A 20,249-nucleotide genomic window follows, 5' to 3' on the forward strand; every position below is an offset into this window, starting at 1 on the left:
GCAACAGACATATTGGCATGATGATAGATATGGCAATAAAGAAGAATTTAGTCTAGAAAAACCCTCACATTTTATAGTCATTTTGTTTTAGATGGGATGCCAAGATAATTCAATGGGGAAAAGTATAGTCTTTTCAACAAATAGTGCTGGGACAACTTAATACCCACACGGAGAAGAAAAAGTTGGACCCATTTTCTTAAATCACATACAAAATGTACTCATATGGCCCATAAATATAAATACATAAGGTGAAACTCTGAGAAAACATAGGAATAAATCTTCAAGACCTTAAGTTCTCAACATGAATGAACAACAAAATAATATGCTGTATTTCATCAAAATATAAAACTTTTCTGATGAAAATTATACCATTTAACAAGCAAAAATAAAACCCAGAGAATGGGAGAAATATTAGAAAAATTAAAGGAATTTGTACCTAAAATAAAGAACTGCTACAACTGGTTAATAAAAAGACAAACTGGCTTAAAACTAATTTAAAAATAGACAAAGGATCTGGATCTGAATAGACATTTTTTCCCAAAGAACACACACATATTTGTGGCCAAATATGTACACACACACACAAAATTTGATGTCATTAACCACCAGGATAATTTTTAAGTGAACTATCTACATCATACATAGGAGGATGAGAACAATAAAAACACAAACAATAACAAGCATTTGCCAGAATCTGTAGAAACTAAAACCCTCACATATTGCTGGTGGAAATATATAATGGTACAGCAGCTTTGGATAACAGCCTGACAATTCAAGAAATTAAACAAAGAATCATCATTTGACCAAACAATTCTACTATGTATGTAGCCAAGAGAAATACATATACGTACACAAAAACTTGCACATGTTGTTCACAGCACCATTATTCATAATAGTCAAAAAGGAGAAACAATCAAAATGTCCATCAACTGATAAACACATAAATAAAACGGGATACACCCATTCTGTGACATATTCTACAGAAATAAAAGGATTAAGATGCTAATAAATATTTCCTCATGTATGAGCTTTGAAAACATTATGCCAAGTGAAAGAAGCCAGTTACAAACGATCATATATTCCATTTATGTGCAATGTACAGGACAGGAAAATGTACAGAGACAGGAAGGAGATCTGTGGCTGCTTAAGTTGGTGGAGGTGGGGGTTGGAAAGAAACGGGGAGAGCCAGCTAAAGGGTATGAGTTCTTCTGAGGTGAGAAAAATGTTCTAAAATTAACTGTGGCGGTGGTTACAAAGCTGTAAGAAAATACTAAAAACCACTGAACTGTACAATCTTACATGGGTGAGTTAAAACATGGTAGATGAATTGTAACTCTATGAAACTGTTTACACTTTAAGACTGCAAATCAGGCAAGGATGTTCCAGGCAGTGCGATAATTCCAAAAAAAAAAGAAAGAAAAGAAAAGAACAGACAAACAACAAAGATGGGAAAAACAGAAAAAACAAATCTTCCCTGTCTGCAGATGACATGGACTGCCTGAGCAAAATATGCTAAACCACCTATAAAAAAGCTCCTAGAATTACTATGTAAGTTTTGCAAGGTCAAAAGCATGATCAAAGTATGAACAAAATCCTATTTCTATATGGAAGTGAAAGTGAAGTGAAAGTGTTAGTTGCCCAGTTGTGTCCAACTCTTCGGGACTGTAGCCCACCAGGCTCCTTTGTCCATGGGATTCTCCAGGCAAGAATACTGGAATGGGTAGCCATTTCCTTCTCCAGGGGGTCGTCCCAGTAGGTAATATATTATAGCTCCAAATAGTGTCCCCCAAATTAGACATTCAGGTATAAATATAAAATGCATAGTTATAAATTTATCAAAAGGTGAAAATTCTATATGCTTAAAGCAACAAAACTTTTAAAGACATACTATGTCTAAGGGTTGGAAAGCAGTATAATTAAGATGTCAACTCTCTCCTAATTGATCAACAGATCAATTAAATACAATGCCAAGCAAAATTCCCAAAGGATTTTTTTAATAAAGAGAAACAGATTTCCATCAGTCATTAGGAAAATCCAAGTAAGAACCACAATGAGCTCAAACACACAAGAATGGCTATATTCACACAAATAGACAAGTATTGGCAAGGAAATGGAAAAACTGGATCCCTTACACATTGCTGGCAAAATGTAACACTGCTCTAGGTGCTAGAAATAGTCAAGATACTAAGTAGAAATGAGGCAGGGAGATACCTGCTCTCATGGAATTTTCTTCTAGCTAACAAATAATGAACAGAAATGACTTTTTAAAAAAATATTTATTAAATTATTTGGCTGCACCTGGACTTATAGCTGAGGCACTGCACGATCTTCAGTCTTTGTTGCAGCATTCAGGTTCTTCAGTTGCGACAGGTGAACTCTTAGTTGCAGCATATGGGATCTAGTTACCAGATCAGGGATGGAACCCAGGCCCCTGGTATTGGTAGCGCAGAGTCTTAGCCACTGGACCATCAGAGAAGTCCCCAGAAATGATTTTTGATACTGATAAATGTTAAGCCAAACAGAGAGTATTATAATATTGCAAAAGGTAAACTGGATAAAAGTAATCAGGAATTACTTTTTGAGATTACAACTGAGAAGTCATTCAAAGGATGAGGGTGTATGTGTATGTGTGTACGTATAAAAAAGCTCACCGATTCAATAAGGACTCAAAATTATTTTCTATTTATCATCCGATTAAATAAAATAGCTTTTCTCTCTTTAATAAATACATGTAACTAACCAAGGTATTTTAATCTACAGAAAATGATCACTATTATCATAAACTGATATGCTGTTTATGAGAACCCAAGAAGACTGATTTTAATTGGGCTTGATTTTTTAAACAGTGAAGTAAAAAACACACTCCTATCTTCATTGACCCCATAGGGTATAAAGCACTCAGCATTAAGAACCACAAGCCTAAATGAAAATGTTTCTAGTCTACCTTAATGCCTAAAAACTAATACTAGTTTTTAAGGATCTTGACTCATTTTTTTTCTGTCTTCAAAGGCACAACTTAGTATCTGTCCCACTTTCATCATCATGTGTATCCCCACTTATTTCCACTTTGTACCTGTTCTATTAACTTCTTTCTTCTACATGACATGTTTCCAGAATGAACATCCTGCTTTGTTTTCATGTAATATCTTTTCTCCTATTGATTGTACAGTTAAAAAGTTATCAATATCTGGTTTAAACAATTACCAACAAGACAATAAATCAACTAGACTTACTTTGTAAAAATTGTTTTTAAAAAATGTAACATATTGGCAAACTAAAATTTTGTAGTGAAAAAAAAAAAAAACCACCAAAAGATATCCTCCAAAATTTGGCATCTTAATTCCGAAGTTTCTATATACTATATACAATTAGCAAAATTTACTATTATTCCTCTACCATTTTAATTTTTTCTTTCCAAAGATCAAGCCTAATTTGATACAAGCATAATCATTGTTTATGGTCAAAATATAAGTTTTATTAGCCTTTTAATTATTTAGGTAAATTTAAAATTATCTTTGGCCACAAATACACACTGATTTAATTTGCTAAAAGCCACATTAACTCCTCAATTTCAAGACCAAATAAAAATATTATTGCATTCAACAAACATACAGGGGAATTAAAAATTAATAATCCACAAAGTGAATTATGTCTTAGAAAAGTATCTGGTACCTGCTCCTGCTGCTGCTGCTAAGTCGCTTCAGTCGTGTCCGACTCTGTGCGACCCCACAGATGGCAGCCCAACAGGCTCCCCCGTCCCTGGGATTCTCCAGGCAAGAACACTGGAGTGGGTTGCCATTTCCTTCTCCAATGCATGAGAGTGAAAAGTGAAAGTGAAGTTGCTCAGTCGTGTCCGACTCTTAGCGACCCCACGGACTGCAGCCTACCAGGCTCCTCCGTCCATGGGATTTTCCATCTGGTACCTAGTAGGCATTAATTAAAATTTGCTGAATGAATAAACTGTGTGTGAAAAGCACTTACTACAGAACATACTAAAAAAATACTAGTTTCCTGACTGCTTACTCCCCAAGAGCATATTACTCTTTGAAAAAATTATCCACAATAAGGAAGAGTTGATCTTATTGGTTTTTCCCCCTTCCTTATATTTTACTAAGCTTTCCAAGCTGTTAAAAAAAGTTTTACGAATTGTCATTTTTATTACAACTTTAATTAGCAGAAACCTACAGTTTTGTAACCTAAAGTAAACTAATCAAGACTTTAATCACTTTCACTATATGAAACTTTTTGCAAGCATAAACATGTGCTTCTTCAAGCCACTAATGAAGACTAATAAAAAATACAAAATTGCAACTCTGTGGGTTGGCACAATTGTTAGTAGATAAAAAGCAGATGTTAGACATCACCACCCAAGAATCATCACTTGAGTCACATTACCATTGTTACAAGAAGTCTACATACAGTGTTTACATATAACACCCTAAATACTACAGCAATATTCAAGTATAATTACATCCACTTTAGAAAAAAAAGGCAACTGAACTCCAGAAAGGTAAAGTAACTTGCCTATACTTATAGGGTGGGAGAACACGGACAAGGTTCCATGTCAGAGTCATTTAGCTCTAAACTCTGTGCATTTTTCACTATTAAATCACACCTTCACATAATCTATACATAAATTTAAGTCTAGCAATACACACAATCTGGAAGAGATTTTAGCATTCTCAAGATACAAGATGGAGAATGAAATGGCAACCCACTCCAGTCTTGCCTGGAGAATCCCAGGGACGGAGGAGCCTGGTGGGCTGCCATCTATGGGGTCGCATAGAGTTGGACACGACTGAAGCAACTTAGCAGCAGCAGCAGCATGACAGAAGAAATGCAGCAAAATTGTGGAGGAAGGGATACTCACTATACTAAATATCCATTCATTCAATCAATAAATTCAATCAATGTTTTTAGGCCCAGTTAGCACAACAGAAAACTATCCAAAAGAAATGAGTGATTGATACATGAAACAACACCAAAAAAATCAAAATGTTATGCTGAGCAAAAGATGTCAGACACAGAAAGAATGCATATTGTACAATTCCATTTGTTCAAATCTCTAAAAACAATTCTAATCTATAGGGACAAAAAGCAGATTAGTGGTTTGTCTATGGCTACAAATAAGGACTGCCTGGAATAATGAACTCTGGGTATGATGGGCATGTTTGTATCTGGACTGTGGTGACGCTTACACAGGTATATATAAGTTTGTTAAAACTCTTTGTGGAAAAAAAAAAAAAAACTTAAATGGATGTGCCTTGTATTACATGTAAACTTCCTTGACAAAGTTGATTTAAAAATACAAATGCCAAGAAAAAACCTGAAATTAAAAAATGGCAGTAGTTCCTACAGATATCAAAATGAATATCTTGCCCTGAGAAGGAGCAAAATCTTAATAGGAGATACATGTATACACATTTTAAATCTTTCTAAAATGTTCAGGCAGCGAATTAACATGCTTTAAAAAAAAATCTTAGTACAATAAACATTTGACAGAAATTAGTTGTGGTAGAACTTGCATCATTAGCTGCCTGGTTGTAACTGTCCTGTCCTCTTACTACAAGATTTATTTTCATCCAACTAAAGTTTCCTTACTAAGTTATAGTTTTTCTACAAGGAATTTAAATCACACATGAACCTTCAAATGTTACATATATATTTTTATACTCTACTAACTGCATTACATCTTGCTTCCCAATTTAACAGCTAGTTCTATAGATACAAGGGCTTGTTTCCCTGGTGGCTCAGACTTTAAAGAATCTACCTGCAATGCAGGGGACCTAGGTTTGATTCCTGAGTCGGGAAGATCTCTTGGACAATCTCCAGTATTCCTGCCTGGAGAATCCCAAGGACCAATAAGCCTGATGGGCTACAGTCCATGGGGTCTCAAAGAGTTGGACACAACTGAGCAACTAATACTTTTACTTATTCACTTTCTATAGGTATAACAAATGCTTCTTAAACAAACAAAGCAGCTACTCTTAGCATAATTCCAAGCCAGAGAAATATGAACTTCTGGCATTCCAAAAAGACATGGTGCTATGATTTTAAACTATGTACTCTAACAGTGGGCCATGAAATCAATTCAGTGAGTCAAAACTAGCATGTTTAAAGACATGATATGTAACAGAAAACACCTGAATGCACCTTGCAGTAAGGAAAATATTTTCTGAGATTTGTTGTTCTTTTTTTCTCTCAGTCATATACAGATGCATAAACACTCAACTTAAATCCACACTACGGATACTGGTTTGAGGCAGCAAAAAAGTGAACGTCTCTAGAAACATGGCAGAGCAAGAATAATAGTGTGATGAAAAAGTAGTAAGCTCTGAAGTAAAAAAAAAAAAAAAAAAAACCCCAAAGTTTTTAATCTTAGTTCTGCTACCCATTAGCTGTATGAACTTGGAGAAGTGAATTATAGGTTGTCCTATAGAACCTTTACTTAATCAACTATAAAATGAGAGGTATTCAACTAATTTTGTATATATAATAATTGTGAAGAGTACAGATAAGATCACTGTACGGAAAGTAAAAGCCAAAGAACTTTTGATGGTTTTATAAAATCTTCCCTGGCTTACCTTTAAATAAGTCATCCATCTACCTTTTCTCCATCTGTCTACCTTTCTCCTTTCTCACCACACCCCAGTCACATACACCTCTTGCAATTTTTCAATCGTAAGACATCAAATCATAAAACAACCTTTCCCAGGGCATTTGCTCCTGTTTTTGTCCCTTCCTGGAATCCCTTTCTCTTGAACATGCAGAAGATTGCTCCCCGACTCGCATCACCTTCTAGGGGAGGACTTCCGTGAACAGGCAATTTAAATATGCATCCCATAGATATAGTCCAAAGCTCCAATACTTTGGCCACCTGATGAGAAGAGCTGACTCATCAGAAAAGACTCTGACACTGGGAAAGATTGAGGGCAGGAGGAGAAGGGAGCAACAGAAGATAAGATAGTTGGATGGTATCACCAACTCAACGGACATGATTCTGAGCAAACTCTGGGAGATGGTGAAGGACGGGGAAGCCTGCTGCAGTCCATGGGGTCATAAAGAGTCAGACATGACTGAGCGACTGAACAACATATGTTATAGGCTTTGATTTGATATCCATGGATGAATTGGAAAATAATAGGTGGTTTGCTAGTGGAGGGTATGCAAAGTACCATCATATGTTTGCTAACTTTATTTCTGTGAGAAATACCAACAACTTTTATTTGCCAGAAGAAATATCAACAACCTCAAATATGTAGATGACACCACTTTAATGACAGAAAATGAAGAGCAACTAAAGAGCCTCTTGATGAAGGTGGAAGAAGAAAGTGAAAAAGCTGGCTTAATACTCAACATTCAGAAAATTAAGATCATGGCATCCGATCCCATCACTTCACAGCAAATAGATGAGGAAAAAGTGGAAACAGTGGCAGAATTTACTTTCTTAGGTTTCAAAATCACTGTGGATGGTGACTGCAGCCACAAAATTAAAAGACACTTGTTCCTTGGAAGGAAAGCTATGACAAACCCAGACAACATATTGAAAAGCAAAGGCATCACTTTGCCAACAAGTCTGTCTAGTCAAAGATACAGTTTTTCCAGTAGTCATGTACAGATATGAGAGTTGGACCACAAAGAAGGCTGAGAGCCCAAGAACTGATGCTTTTGAACTGTGGTGCTGCAGAAGATTCTTGAGAGTCCCTTGGACAGCAAAGAGATCAAACCAGTCAACCCTAAAGGAACTAAACCCCAAGTATTCATCAAAAGGACTGATGAAGCTCAAATATTCTGGCCATCTGATGGGAAGAGCTGACTCACTGGAAAAGACACTGATGCTGAGAAAGACTGAAGGCAGGAGGAGAAAAGGGTGACAGAGGAATGAGATGGTTGGATGGCATCATCAACTCAATGGACATGAATTTGGGCCAACTCCAGGAGATAGTAAACAGGGGAGCCCAGCATGCTGTGGTCTATGGGGCTGCAAAGAGTCAGACAAAACACAGTGACTGAACACACAACTTTGTCTCATATTTGTGTAATAATTATTTACTGAAACTATCTCTTAATCACATTTTGAATAAATATTAGACAGTGGAAAATGTTTATTACATAAATGTTTTAAAAAAATCAGTAGGAATAGCCCAATTTCCCTGTAACAAAATGGGAAGAGTGATTGTCTCTGGATGGTTTTTCTCTTTTTATATACTTCTCCAGATTGTCTAAAATTTTCACACTAACTTGTGTTACTTAAATAATAGGGAGTAAACACACACACAAAATGGAGTGCTTTTTAACACACATACAAACACGGTGAGTGGAAACAACAAACAACGTTCCTCTTCAATACACAATCATTTTCCAAATTCATTACTCTGTGATTCACTTTCCTGCTACTGCAGCTACTTAGTACTATTCACTTTCCTTATATGGTATTTATTTTAATGCTCCCAAACGCTAAGTATCCAACAGATCTTTAAAGTTACTCATACACATTACATAACGCAGAGAATATACAACAATTTCAAACTACTGTACTGACTTCTCAATGCTCTTAATCATAACTTACAAATGAATTTCATTTATAGGAAAAAAACAGCATGATGTTCACAAAAATATGTTTGGCTAACAATGATAAGGAGAAAACATACAGGTTACAGAACCTAGGGGGAAAATATTCTAATTCGAAATCTTTCATCCTTAATGAAGAGCGAATGATGAGAAAGGTAGACTTCCTGTCATATATACGTACACACAGAAAGTATCAGGAATTCAGCATGCAAAAAATATCCAAATATTAACTGGCCTACTCTGAAACACAGCAGAATCATTTTTTCCCCACTCTTCCAACTCCCCAGTACAATAGCCAAATATTTAATTAAATAAAAATAAAGGACAAATCACATGAATACTGAAGTACCACAAGGTACAAGAAGTGAATGAATGAGTAACTGAACCACACAACTTAAGAAACTAGTTTCATTACAACCACTATTAATCAGGACTTTATACTTTCATATGCTTTATAATTAGTCAAACATTTTTGCTTTTAACATCTCAGTTCTCATCAGCAACATTAGGAGGTAAGTGACTAAAAGGTTGAAGTTATCCAATACCAACCTGCACAGGCAAAGAGCTAACAAATTCATGGAATCCAGCTAGAACCCATCTTCTGAATCCAAGTGTTGTAGTCTCTTGAAAATAACATATTATCCCTCCATTAAAGATGAGCACATACTCAAACCCTGCTCAACTTCTAGAAAGTAAATGATAGGTGCCATGTTAAGTATTTCTTCTGAACTTCCTCCTCAGATTTCTGAGATAGGAACCAACACTGCTAAGAACCTATTGTCAGGTGTTTTGCACTATATTTAACCTTCCTGCTAAGTCACATCAGTCGTGTCTGACTCTGTGCGACTCCATAGACAGCAGCCCACCAGGCTCCTCTGTCCCTGGGATTCTCCAGGCAAGAACACAGGAGTGGGTTGCCGTTACCTTCTCCGATGCATGCACGCATGCTAAGTCACTGTAGTTGTATCCGACTCGGTGCGACCCTACGGACAGAAGCCCACCAGGTTCCTCTGTCCCTGGGATTCTCTAGGCAAGAATACTGGAGTGGCGTATTTCTGCTTTATTGACTATGCCAAAGTCTTTGACTCTGTGGATCACAATAAACTGTGGAAAGTTCTGAAAGAGATGGGAATGCCAGACCACCTGACCTGCCTCTTTGAGAAACCTCTATGCAGGTCAGGAAGCAACAGTTAGAACTGGACATGGAACAACAGACTGGTTCCAAATAGGAAAAGGAGTACGTCAAGGCTGTATATTGTAACCCTGCTTATTTAACTTCTATGCAGAGTACATCATGAGAAACACTGGGCTGGAAGAAGCACAAGCTGGAATCAAGAGTGCCGGGAGAAATATCAATCACCTCAGATATGCAGATGACACCACCCTTATGGCAGAAAGTGAAGAGGAACTAAAAAGCCTCTTGATGAAAGTGAAAGTGGAGAGTGAAAAAGTTGGCTTAAAGCTCAACATTCAGAAAACAAAGATCATGGCATCTGGTCCCATCACTTCACGGCAAATAGATGGGGAAACAGTGGAAACAGTATCAGACTTTATTTTGGGGGGCTCCAAAATCACTACAGATGGTGATCGCAGCCATGAAATTAAAAGAGTGCTTACTCTTTGGAAGGAAAGTTATGACCAACCTAGATAGCATATTCAAAAGCAGAGACATTACTTTGCCAACAAAGGTCCATCTAGTCAAGGCTATAGTTTTTCCAGTGGGCATGTATGGATGTGAGAGATGGACTGTGAAGAAAGCTCAGCGCCAAAGAATTGATGCTTTTGAACTGTAGTGTTGGAGAAGACTCTTGAGAGTCCCTTGGACTGCAAGGAGATCCAACCAGTCCATCCTAAAGGAGATCAGTCCTGGGTGTTCATTGGAAGGACTGATGCTAAAGCTGAAACTCCAATACTTTGGCCACCTCATGCAAAGAGTTGACTCACTGGAAAAGACCCTGATGCTGGAAGGGATTGGGGGCAGGAGGAGAAGGGGACGACAGAGGATGAGATGGCTGGATGGCATCACCGACTCGATGGACATGAGTTTGAGTGAACTCCAGGAGTTGGTGATGGACAGGGAGGCCTGGCATACTGCGATTCATGGGATCACAAAGAGTCGGACATGACTGAGCGACTGAACTGAACTGTGCCATTTCCTCCTCCATTTAACCTTCTAAATAAGTCTAAAAGAAGATATTTTATTCATTTTAAGGAGATGAAAACTGAAGCACAGCGAAGAAACTTGTTGTGCTGCTGCTAAGTCACTTCAGTCGTGTCTGACTCTGTGCGTCCCCATAGACGGCAGCCCACCAGGCTCCCCACCCGTCCCTGGGATTCTCCAGGCAAGAACACTGGAGTGGGTTGCCATTTCCTTCTCCAATGCATGAAAGTGAAAAGTGAAAGTGAAGTCGCTCAGTCGTGTCCAACTCTTAGCGACCCATTAACTGCAGCCTACCAGGCTCCTCCGTCCATGGGATTTTCCAGGCAAGAGTACTGGAGTGGGGTGCCATCACCTTCTCTGTGTTATAGATACCCTGACATAATTCAAGTCCTAAGTGGTAGACACAGTATGAGTCCTAACTCAGTGCTCTCCCTGTTAAGACTTATCCCATTTGCTGCTGCTGCTGCTAAGTCGCTTCAGTCGTGTCCGACTCTGTGCGACCCCATGGACGGCAGCCTACCAGGCTCCTCTGCCCATGGGATTTTCCAGGCAAGAGTACTGGAGTGGGGTGCCACTGCCTTCTCCAGGCACGTAATAGGTATTTAATAATTTCTTTTGCTAAATGGGATTGGAGAAGGCAGTGGCACCCCACTCCAGTACTCTTGCCTGGAAAATCCCATGGGCAGAGGAGCCTGGTAGGCTGCCATCCATGGGGTCACAAAGAGTCGGACATGACTGAGCGACTTCACTTTCACTTTTCACTTTCCTGCACTGGAGAAGGAAATGGCAACCCACTCCAGTGTTCTTGCCTGGAGAATCCCAGGGACGGGGGAGCCTGGTGGGCTGCCGTCTATGGGGTCGCAGAGAGTCGGACACGACTGAAATGACTTAGCATAGCATAGCACAGCATAGCATATTATGTGCCATGCACCGTGCCAAATGTGTCAGACAGAGAAATGCTAAGATGGATCTATGTTACTCAAAGTATTACATATGACCCTTAACACAATGTCATCTAAACAAATTTCTTGGTAGGAAAAACATGTAAGAACAAAACTGCACTCTTCTAGTTTACATTTATGAATTCAATACAAAAAGAGCATACAGCACTCTATGAAATAAATTGTGGCTAATTCTCATTTGCTTCAGAAGCATATCTTTAACTTGCAACCTCACTCCAAAAAAACAAACAAAAAACCCCACAAGAGCCTTTATGCATTATATCAACCTTTGAGGTAAATACAGTCTACCTATCCACATTTTCCCAATGAGAAACCTGAAGTTTAGACAGGATAAGTCACACAGCTAATTTAAAACATAACTGCTGATTCCAATTCAGGCTGGTGAGTACCAGAGACTTCAACAAAATCATGTAAAATTCCAGCACAATATAACTCTCTTTAATAGGAAATAGTTAAAATCAGTTCCATTTTATTCAGTCAAAAACTCAACAACAATTAGGCAACTTGGGCAGCTGCAGGTCATCATGCAGAATAACATACTTCTGCTATGGAAAAAAAATAAAAAGGTACACGGTGTATCCATCAAAGTAGTAATTTGCTCAAATTGCATTCTTAGGGAATCTTTTTTATTTAAAAACAGTTCATTTGGGCTCTTTTTTAAAATGTAAGAATTAATAATGTTAGCTACCTAAAATAAATTCATAATTTATGTACAGTATTTTGAAAAACACACACATTAGCATTGCAAAATAGGTACTGCTAGAAATACAATATAGGTATAAGTTCCTAAGAATGATTATATCACTAATTTAGACTTTTTTAGTATTTTAATTTACTGAAATAATGTTAAATGTCATGCCTGTAAACAGAATCAAATAATAACATTCAAATTCTGCCTGCCCTAGAACTTACATAACAAATCCTATTCCATTCATTAACATAAAATTTTTCATTATGGACACTGGTTTATATATTTATAACAAGTTGTCTGGAAAATAACAAACTACAGAATTTCAAAGTTGTTAATAATTAAAAAAATCCTGCCAATATAAATACAGAATACGTTGTATTTAACAGAGGAAAAAAAATCCTTCAAAAGCTTCAGAAATACACTGAAACATCAAGTCTGTAATTTAATTACAAATCACCTGTGGAATCTAAATTTTCTCCCTGAAGTACAAATCTGATTTTCACTCACATTGTTCAAAAAAACTGGTTAATTATTCCTCATCATGTAATAAAAAAAATCTCACACTATGGAAAATTCATTCCTTCAGTCAACTTCTCATGAGGTCCAAAGATCCAATCAAGTACTACAGATTACTTTGTCATTCTCTAAATCCAGTCTATCCTTCCAGACTTTTCGTATTTGCAGTGCTGATTCCGTATCCCCCTCCCCCACCTAACTGAACCACCAAATCACCCTTCAGAACCCAGTTCAAACATCACTGACCTGAAACCAACTCTTTCCTTTCCTCAGACAAGGTTGTTCTACTCTAGCATGTATCCACAGCATTCATCACAAAACTGAACTTCAAGAATTAATTTATTGCACCTGTAACAGTTCATGGCACATGGTATTATTTATTGCACTGAACAAGGAAATCTAAGTAAATGTTAAAATCATTACTGATTAGTTTCTAAGAAAAGTCTATCAAAATACTGCAAAGTCAGAATCTCTTAAATGTTTTGATTACCCTATGCAAACACAAAGTTTTAAGTTTGTTCTCCTTTATAATTTTCCACTAATACACAGAGATACCCCTCATTCCACCAGATCCAGAAAACATTATCATGACCTCTTACATGAACAGTAATTCCTCCTCTCTATAATTCTTCATAAAACATAAACTACTGGGTCTATCAAAACGTTTTCAGCAGTTGGAAGACAAAGATTTACGTCTGAATCATTTCTTTTTCCCTTTCGAGTTTGCCCCTATTTATGCAGAAAACACTAAGTAACTACTGATGAAATTCCTTGTTTTCATCAAACATGAAAAACTTGACTCCATTTCAGGGTCTTCTTTCTGCATGGAAAAATATTACCCAGATTTTTGCATGGCTGTCTCCTTTCTCACTTTCTGTTCAAAAGCTACCACCAGAGAGGTCTTCCCCTCATTACCCTACTTACTTAAAATAGTCTCCTCCTTCCATCCATAACCAATTGCTGTAACTGTACCCCCCTTTATCTTCTTCTTCATAATTGCCATCCTCTGAAGTTGTGTTTGTTTACTGTGTCTCCCCACCTAAGATGTTAGTTCCACGAAGGCAGAGACTTGTCCTGTTCACCATCATATATACCCAGCACTTACTGTAATATGTAGAAGAGAATAAACACTCAAATTATTAAAGGGTTTAGTTGAAAATGTCTACTCAAAAACAAGCAAATACTATGAAAGAAGACAAAGTCTTGATTTTTTAAAAATACATAATCGTAGGTTGGAAGTGACTCTACATCAAGTTCAGAGCTTTTCAAGCTATGTTTGAAACATCTTAATACAATCAGAGGTCAAATTTCCTGAAGCGCTGGACTATGTATAACTATTCTACACATATGTGTCTATTTTAGGATGTGTGACTCATAAACATACAAAACAGAACACAAAAGTGCATCAAGTATCAAATTTAAAATTTGGTGACTGTAATCTACTCTGTCAGGTTAAATAGTTTTGCAACAGACCTCAAAGATTGGCCTGGCATGTCAGTAAATATATGTACAATTTCTCTTAAGTGTGCATAGATTAGAAAAGTTCTATGGCTCTGAAATTCTTCTAATGTAAGGCCAGACATGCTCAGTCATAAAATTATAAAAACAATACCCTTAAAGCACTATTTTGTGTACTACTAAATCAAGACAAAGTTCAACACATGATCTCCTCAAAAAATAACTGTGCAATAGTAAGTAAACTTGTAAAATATGGTGTCTGTGATACAGTATTATTACTTACTCTCATTATAACACAGGATTATCATTAAAAGTTTTGGTGCCTCTTGAATTTGTTTATCATTTTTTAAAATGTGAGCAGCTATGGTGTTCTGCCAAAAAGTCACTTGAAACACAAATTTCCTAATACTTCTCTTTCAAATTTCCATATTAAATGATCCTGAATCTTAAGGATGATCAGTTAAAAACAAACCTTCTACTTACACCTACTTGATTTGATAAATCAGGATTTTCCCTATAGAGCAGCATTAAATTCAGAGAGACATTAGATGCTAGGTTCAATCTAAGGATAAAATGGCCTTCAAAATTCCCAATTACTAATTTTCATGCTAATCAAAACACATTGACTGTTCTATCTTTAAGTTAATGTTAAAATTTAACCTTTTATTAAAAAGTTTAAACTTATTTTAACTTAACATTAAAATGACACTATAAAATTATAGTGGTGTATTATGAAAGTGCTTTGCAGACTACCAAGTATTGTTTTTTTTATGTACATTATTAAGTAGTAAAACAAAGTCAAAAGGAATGAGGTCCTTTGAACAGCATGGTAAACTTAGTGATTATCATTATTTTACCAACCTATGAAGGACTCTTACAAACAGAAGATTAAGTACAAAATTTGTATGAATAGCATCATAATCTATAATGTAAAAAGTTAATATAAAAACACATTCTTGCCAGATATGACACAAAACCAAATGTTCCTCTCCCAAACACACTGTATTATTAATACTTGATCAGTCATTACATTTTGTCCAGATGTTGATACAAAATGGTTATGTTTCAACACCCAAAAATATAAATGGAAAATGATATATCAATATGTTTGAAAACAGGCAAATCTATTCACTGTTACCTAAACTGCCAGAACACAAATTTTTCTCTTATTTTATCATTTCTTGGCAAAGTAAATATGTACTGTGTATGCATTCTCATCTACTTTCACATAAGGAAAGACATTTCAATTCAGTAAAAACACAGAAAAATTTGGTGTTCCAAGTACTAGAACAAATTCTCTCTGTATCTTTCATAGCTTTTTGTCATTAAAAAGTCAATGAAAAATATATAGGCAAATGAGGCATTTCTAAGATCGTAAGTCAAATGTTAACATCTCCAGTAAATGCAATTCTGGAAGTCATTTACTGTTTTTATTTCTATAGCTCAAAAAATGAACACAAAATTGGTGCACAATCTCTTATTCAAACCCTTAAAGGCCAGATATTTCTCAGAACTGGAATTTGTCAGATTTTAGAAAGTTAAGATAGCATATCATGACCTAAAACCTCACAGGGTGGTCTAGGCAGCACTTGCAATCAAATACATTAATATTTCTACATAAAAATGAAAAATCAGGTTAAGTCAGATAACACTATGATTAGGCTACTAATTTCAGTTGGAATTTGCCATCATGTTTGCTTTTAAAAAAAAGTCCTTTAGAGCTTTTTGAAATTTAGACAGCCAATAAAAACACATTAAATCATCTCACCCAATTTTCATAAGGAGAACGGTATTCAAAAACTACAGAACTCTTCCTTTTTACTAGGCACTGGGCCAGGCATTAGGAATAAAAAGGTGGAGAAAGGCAAGGACAAAGAATCTAACTTCAAAAAGCCCAAATCCAACAGTATCTCATGGTTAAGCAACTGTAAATATATATTATGGGGTAAATACAAAATATCTCCTTCATGCACTGACCTTAACCATACAATACAGCAAGAAATGTAGACCTAGATACTGCCAGAAACATTCTGCTACTTTTTTAAGTCCTGTTCTTACTCCACACGCATTTCTCTACGAAGCTTGTTATAGTTTCCCATAGGTTATTACGAAGCAAAACTGTAAGAAACAATTCAAGGAAGTAAAGGAATACAGGATGCCCTTCTTCTCCATCCCCTTTTCTAATCTTCTTCCAAGGTGTGGACTGGGAAACGGCACAATGACACCACTAAGTGTCAAGTGACAATCTGGCACCAGTTCAGTTTATTGCATATTTATTGATAACCAAGTATCAATCACTTAGAAGGTACTAGAAATGTAAATGTAAGTAAGACAAAGCCCTACCTCTCAGGTGCTTCCAACCCAGCGGAGGTTGTTATGGATGGTGGGGATGGACAGTAAATTACAATACAGTGTGATACACTCAATGATAGAAATCTGAGGAATAAAGGCAGTACAGCAGAAGGATTTGGGAAATCAGGAAAAGATTTCATTAAGAAAGTGACACTATAGGTTCATTAAGACAGTGGCACTATGTAGTTCTGAAAAATAAAGTTTGTCAAACAACTGAGAAGTGATGGTAAAAATATCACCACCACTACCCATTCAAGCCCCACATAAAAACATAAGCATGAAAGGAAAAAAAAAAAGCACGGGAGACTTGGGGGGGTGGGGGCGGTGTGTGAGGGTAGGGGGGATACCTTCAGGGTAACTGGCAAATATGTCCAAAATATCAAGCTTTATCTAAACAGACTTAGATTCCCCAGTCTAAATATATACAAACCATTAAAGTGTATCCAGGAAAAAAATTTTTTTTCTTAGATAATTTATTTTGCATCTCATGATTATATAAGCTATGAGGTCTTACCAAAAACAAAACACTATAAAACATTTTATTAATTCACAGTACAGCATACCCCCAAGCAATAATATCAAGAGATTATCATCTGTATTTCAGAGAACTATCAGAAAAAATAAACCACTAAGAATTCTTTTTTCCAGGTCATTTCTAATAATACAGACAAAGTAAATAAATAAACAAGCTATATCAGCACTAGCCGTTATCAGACTTGTCACAAGAGGAGTTTTAAGAGTTTTAAAAAAGGATGTCAAACAGAAAAGCTAAGGCAAAGAGGAAAAAAAAAAAATATATATATATATATATAAAAGTTAAAGAAAGCAAGGTAAAACCAAGAAATAAAAAAACCAAGGTAAAAATTAATTTTTACAACTCATTAGTCAGTTCTATTTGTTTTCAAAAGTAGACTTCCTAAACAGACACCAATTTTAGTATAGATATTTCAAAAAAAATCCAGTAAAATTCACAAGGAAATTCTACTCCTTTAAGTATCTGGGGTAGAAATCATCCATAGTTAAGGAAGAACAATCACACCTATCATCAACCAGAATGATTCCTTTGTTATCAATACTATGGTATCAGTAGTGTGTGTGATTCTATTCCAACATTACAGTGCGACTCAGTTTAACTCTGCCTCTAAAGCAGCCCTACCTGGTACCTTGGTTTCTTTTGCTTCTTTGTGTCACAACATCTAGTAGAAGTCTAAGTAACAAATAAAATCTTAGTAGTATCTTTTCCTAAGATTGTATCACTATTTGCGTAAGTTGTTCTCAAATGCCTAATAAGCAAGTATATGGAAAGTTTGCTTTTAAATATGTAATTTTAATAGAATGAACTTTCTACAGTTAAAAATGTTAAGACAAAAAATAGTTTAACACAGCTTTTAAAAGCAAAAAAAAAAAAGTTGACTTATTTTTATCAATCTATTAATGTCTAGTATTATTTCATATGTAAATATGAAGCATACTTTTTCTTTTCCCAATTAGAAAATCTTATGAAGCATATTTGTGAATGAAAAGGTAAACATATAATTTCCCAGAGGTTGCAAAAGATTCTGCAAAGGTCTTTCAAAATACAAATACTTTTAATACCAGTATCTACTGAAGAGATTAAAAACCAAAACAACTGGGTTAGAAGCACTTCTAATAAAATCTACTCATAAATCTAAGTATTTAATTACTTCTGAACAAAGAATTTTCAGATTATAACTAACTGTGAAGTATCTCTGAGAAGTCAAAGAGTTAATTAAATATCTAAAGTTATTAACTAAAAACATAAGTAACTAGCTCTCTTGGGGAGGAATATCATTCTGAACTTTATCTTCAAGATCAAGTAATTCGAAATGGAAGGGAACATAAATCACTCATGCATTACGCCCTCATTTTTCTGCCACAAAAATTTACTTTAAAACTAAAGGATTCCAGAAACTAAAAATCTTTAAAAGGTTGTATCTGTTGGTTGGTTAAATATATAAGCAATTCTAATTCCCCAAGAGTATCAGATTAGGTTACAGATATCTTTATACCGTATACTTATAATAAAAAGAGTTCTGCCAAAAAACGATGCTCACATTATTTTTATTGATGCAGCATTAATCAAGATGCCAAAATGTGAGTTTCTCAATTTCTATCTAAAATACAAAGTAATCACAGAAGTCACTGCACTTCAAGCCCTCAAGCGGGGGAAAAAATGAGAGAAAAGAACCTTTGTAAAATTAAATAAGGATCTTACAAAGTCAAGAAACAAGTGGAGCACAAGTTCTTTTCTTTTTACATGTATCTTGTATTTTTCCTTTAGGTTTAATATTACACAAGAACTACAAACTGAAAAGATGTTCAACATGACAAAGTTAACTAAAGATCTTGATCCACTAAGGAGTATTTCAGAAAAAGAGATCTGAATGTACACATCAAACTGTCTGAATGCAGCCATTTAGTCATTTCAGGCCACTGCGATCTTAACCAACTCCTTACACCTAGGATAAAGTTATCTTCCAAAGTTGCAAGAAAGACGTGTTCACTAGTAACACGTTTGAGAACCTGTCAAATATACTAAGTATTTCCAAACAACATAAACCCGGTATGTAAACAAATATTTTCAAATTTCTATGCCCTGCCTCCATATTTATTACTTCCACTTAAGTTGTTTTAAGGGGCAAATAAAGCTGCACTTACGATTCCAGAAGTCTAGAAATTCCTAATATCAAGCATGACAGAAAATTTGTTCAGCTTTGAACTCTAAATTCAAGCAAGGCCTCCCTCGTGACAGATTCTAACTAGGTACTTCCTACCATTTCACCAAGAATCTAAGGGTTGCTATCAATGTATTTAATTATTAGAAAACGACTAGAAGATTAAGAAAGGAGTAGAATTCTCTGACCAAGAGTTTTATGAAACAAAATGTATTGCATTCGGTCTTCTGGATGTTAAAAACTGAAGGCATCTGCTCGGATTCTAAGGGAGTTGATGCTTAGCTTCCTTTCGAGAGGGTGGCACCCGTATGCAAGACTTTTATGGTTGTAATATCGTACCCACAGGGCCTGGAATAAATACAAATTTTAAGACCTTGGAAATGTTCTCATTAAAAACAAAAACAAAAAAACTCATATTCGCTAAGGACCACAGTTAGCAGGAGTTAGAGGCTTTCTCTCCTAAACGGACCAGAGCCTCAACTAAGAACTAAGTTTTAACCCTACTCACTTCTTCCGTGAAACTTTTCACTTAGACTCAAGACAGCAAAAGGTGGAGAGGCCCCGGCGGAAGTAGAAACCCAGGGCTAGCAACTTCACAGACCGAGGCGTTTCGGGTTCCTCCGCCGCCCCAGGACTCTCCGGACTCAGTCACTACCACACTACGGAAGCTTCACCCTCTGGGTGCGGAAGCAGAGGAAGCATCACAGTTGCACTCCTCCTTCCACCATACACAGCCTTCGGTACCCCAGGGCCTGGCAGCTCCTGAGACCCGTTAGCCAGTCCAGGGTCCCCCATCTTTCACATATACATACACAGAAACACAGACAAGTTGCAGATGATGT

At 36.2% G+C, this 20,249-nt stretch overlaps 2 protein-coding genes across 9 annotated transcripts in view; one reads left to right on the forward strand and one right to left on the reverse strand.

Moving 5' to 3' along the window:
• The window catches only part of CNOT2 (CCR4-NOT transcription complex subunit 2), a 132,156-nt gene that overhangs the window by 111,334 nt on the left and 573 nt on the right, over positions 1 to 20,249 (reverse strand). The gene's annotated exons all lie outside the window — the stretch shown is intronic.
• The window catches only part of LOC107131684 (atherin), a 58,731-nt gene that overhangs the window by 3,800 nt on the left and 34,682 nt on the right, over positions 1 to 20,249 (forward strand). The window contains exon 2 of the mRNA XM_059887266.1: positions 19,941 to 20,178. Coding sequence (XP_059743249.1) covers positions 19,941 to 20,178 — 238 coding nt within the window. The remainder of the gene's footprint in view (positions 1 to 19,940; positions 20,179 to 20,249) is intronic.

The sequence above is a fragment of the Bos taurus genome, chromosome 5, assembly GCF_002263795.3.
Source record: "Bos taurus isolate L1 Dominette 01449 registration number 42190680 breed Hereford chromosome 5, ARS-UCD2.0, whole genome shotgun sequence".
Lineage (NCBI taxonomy): Eukaryota > Metazoa > Chordata > Mammalia > Artiodactyla > Bovidae > Bos > Bos taurus.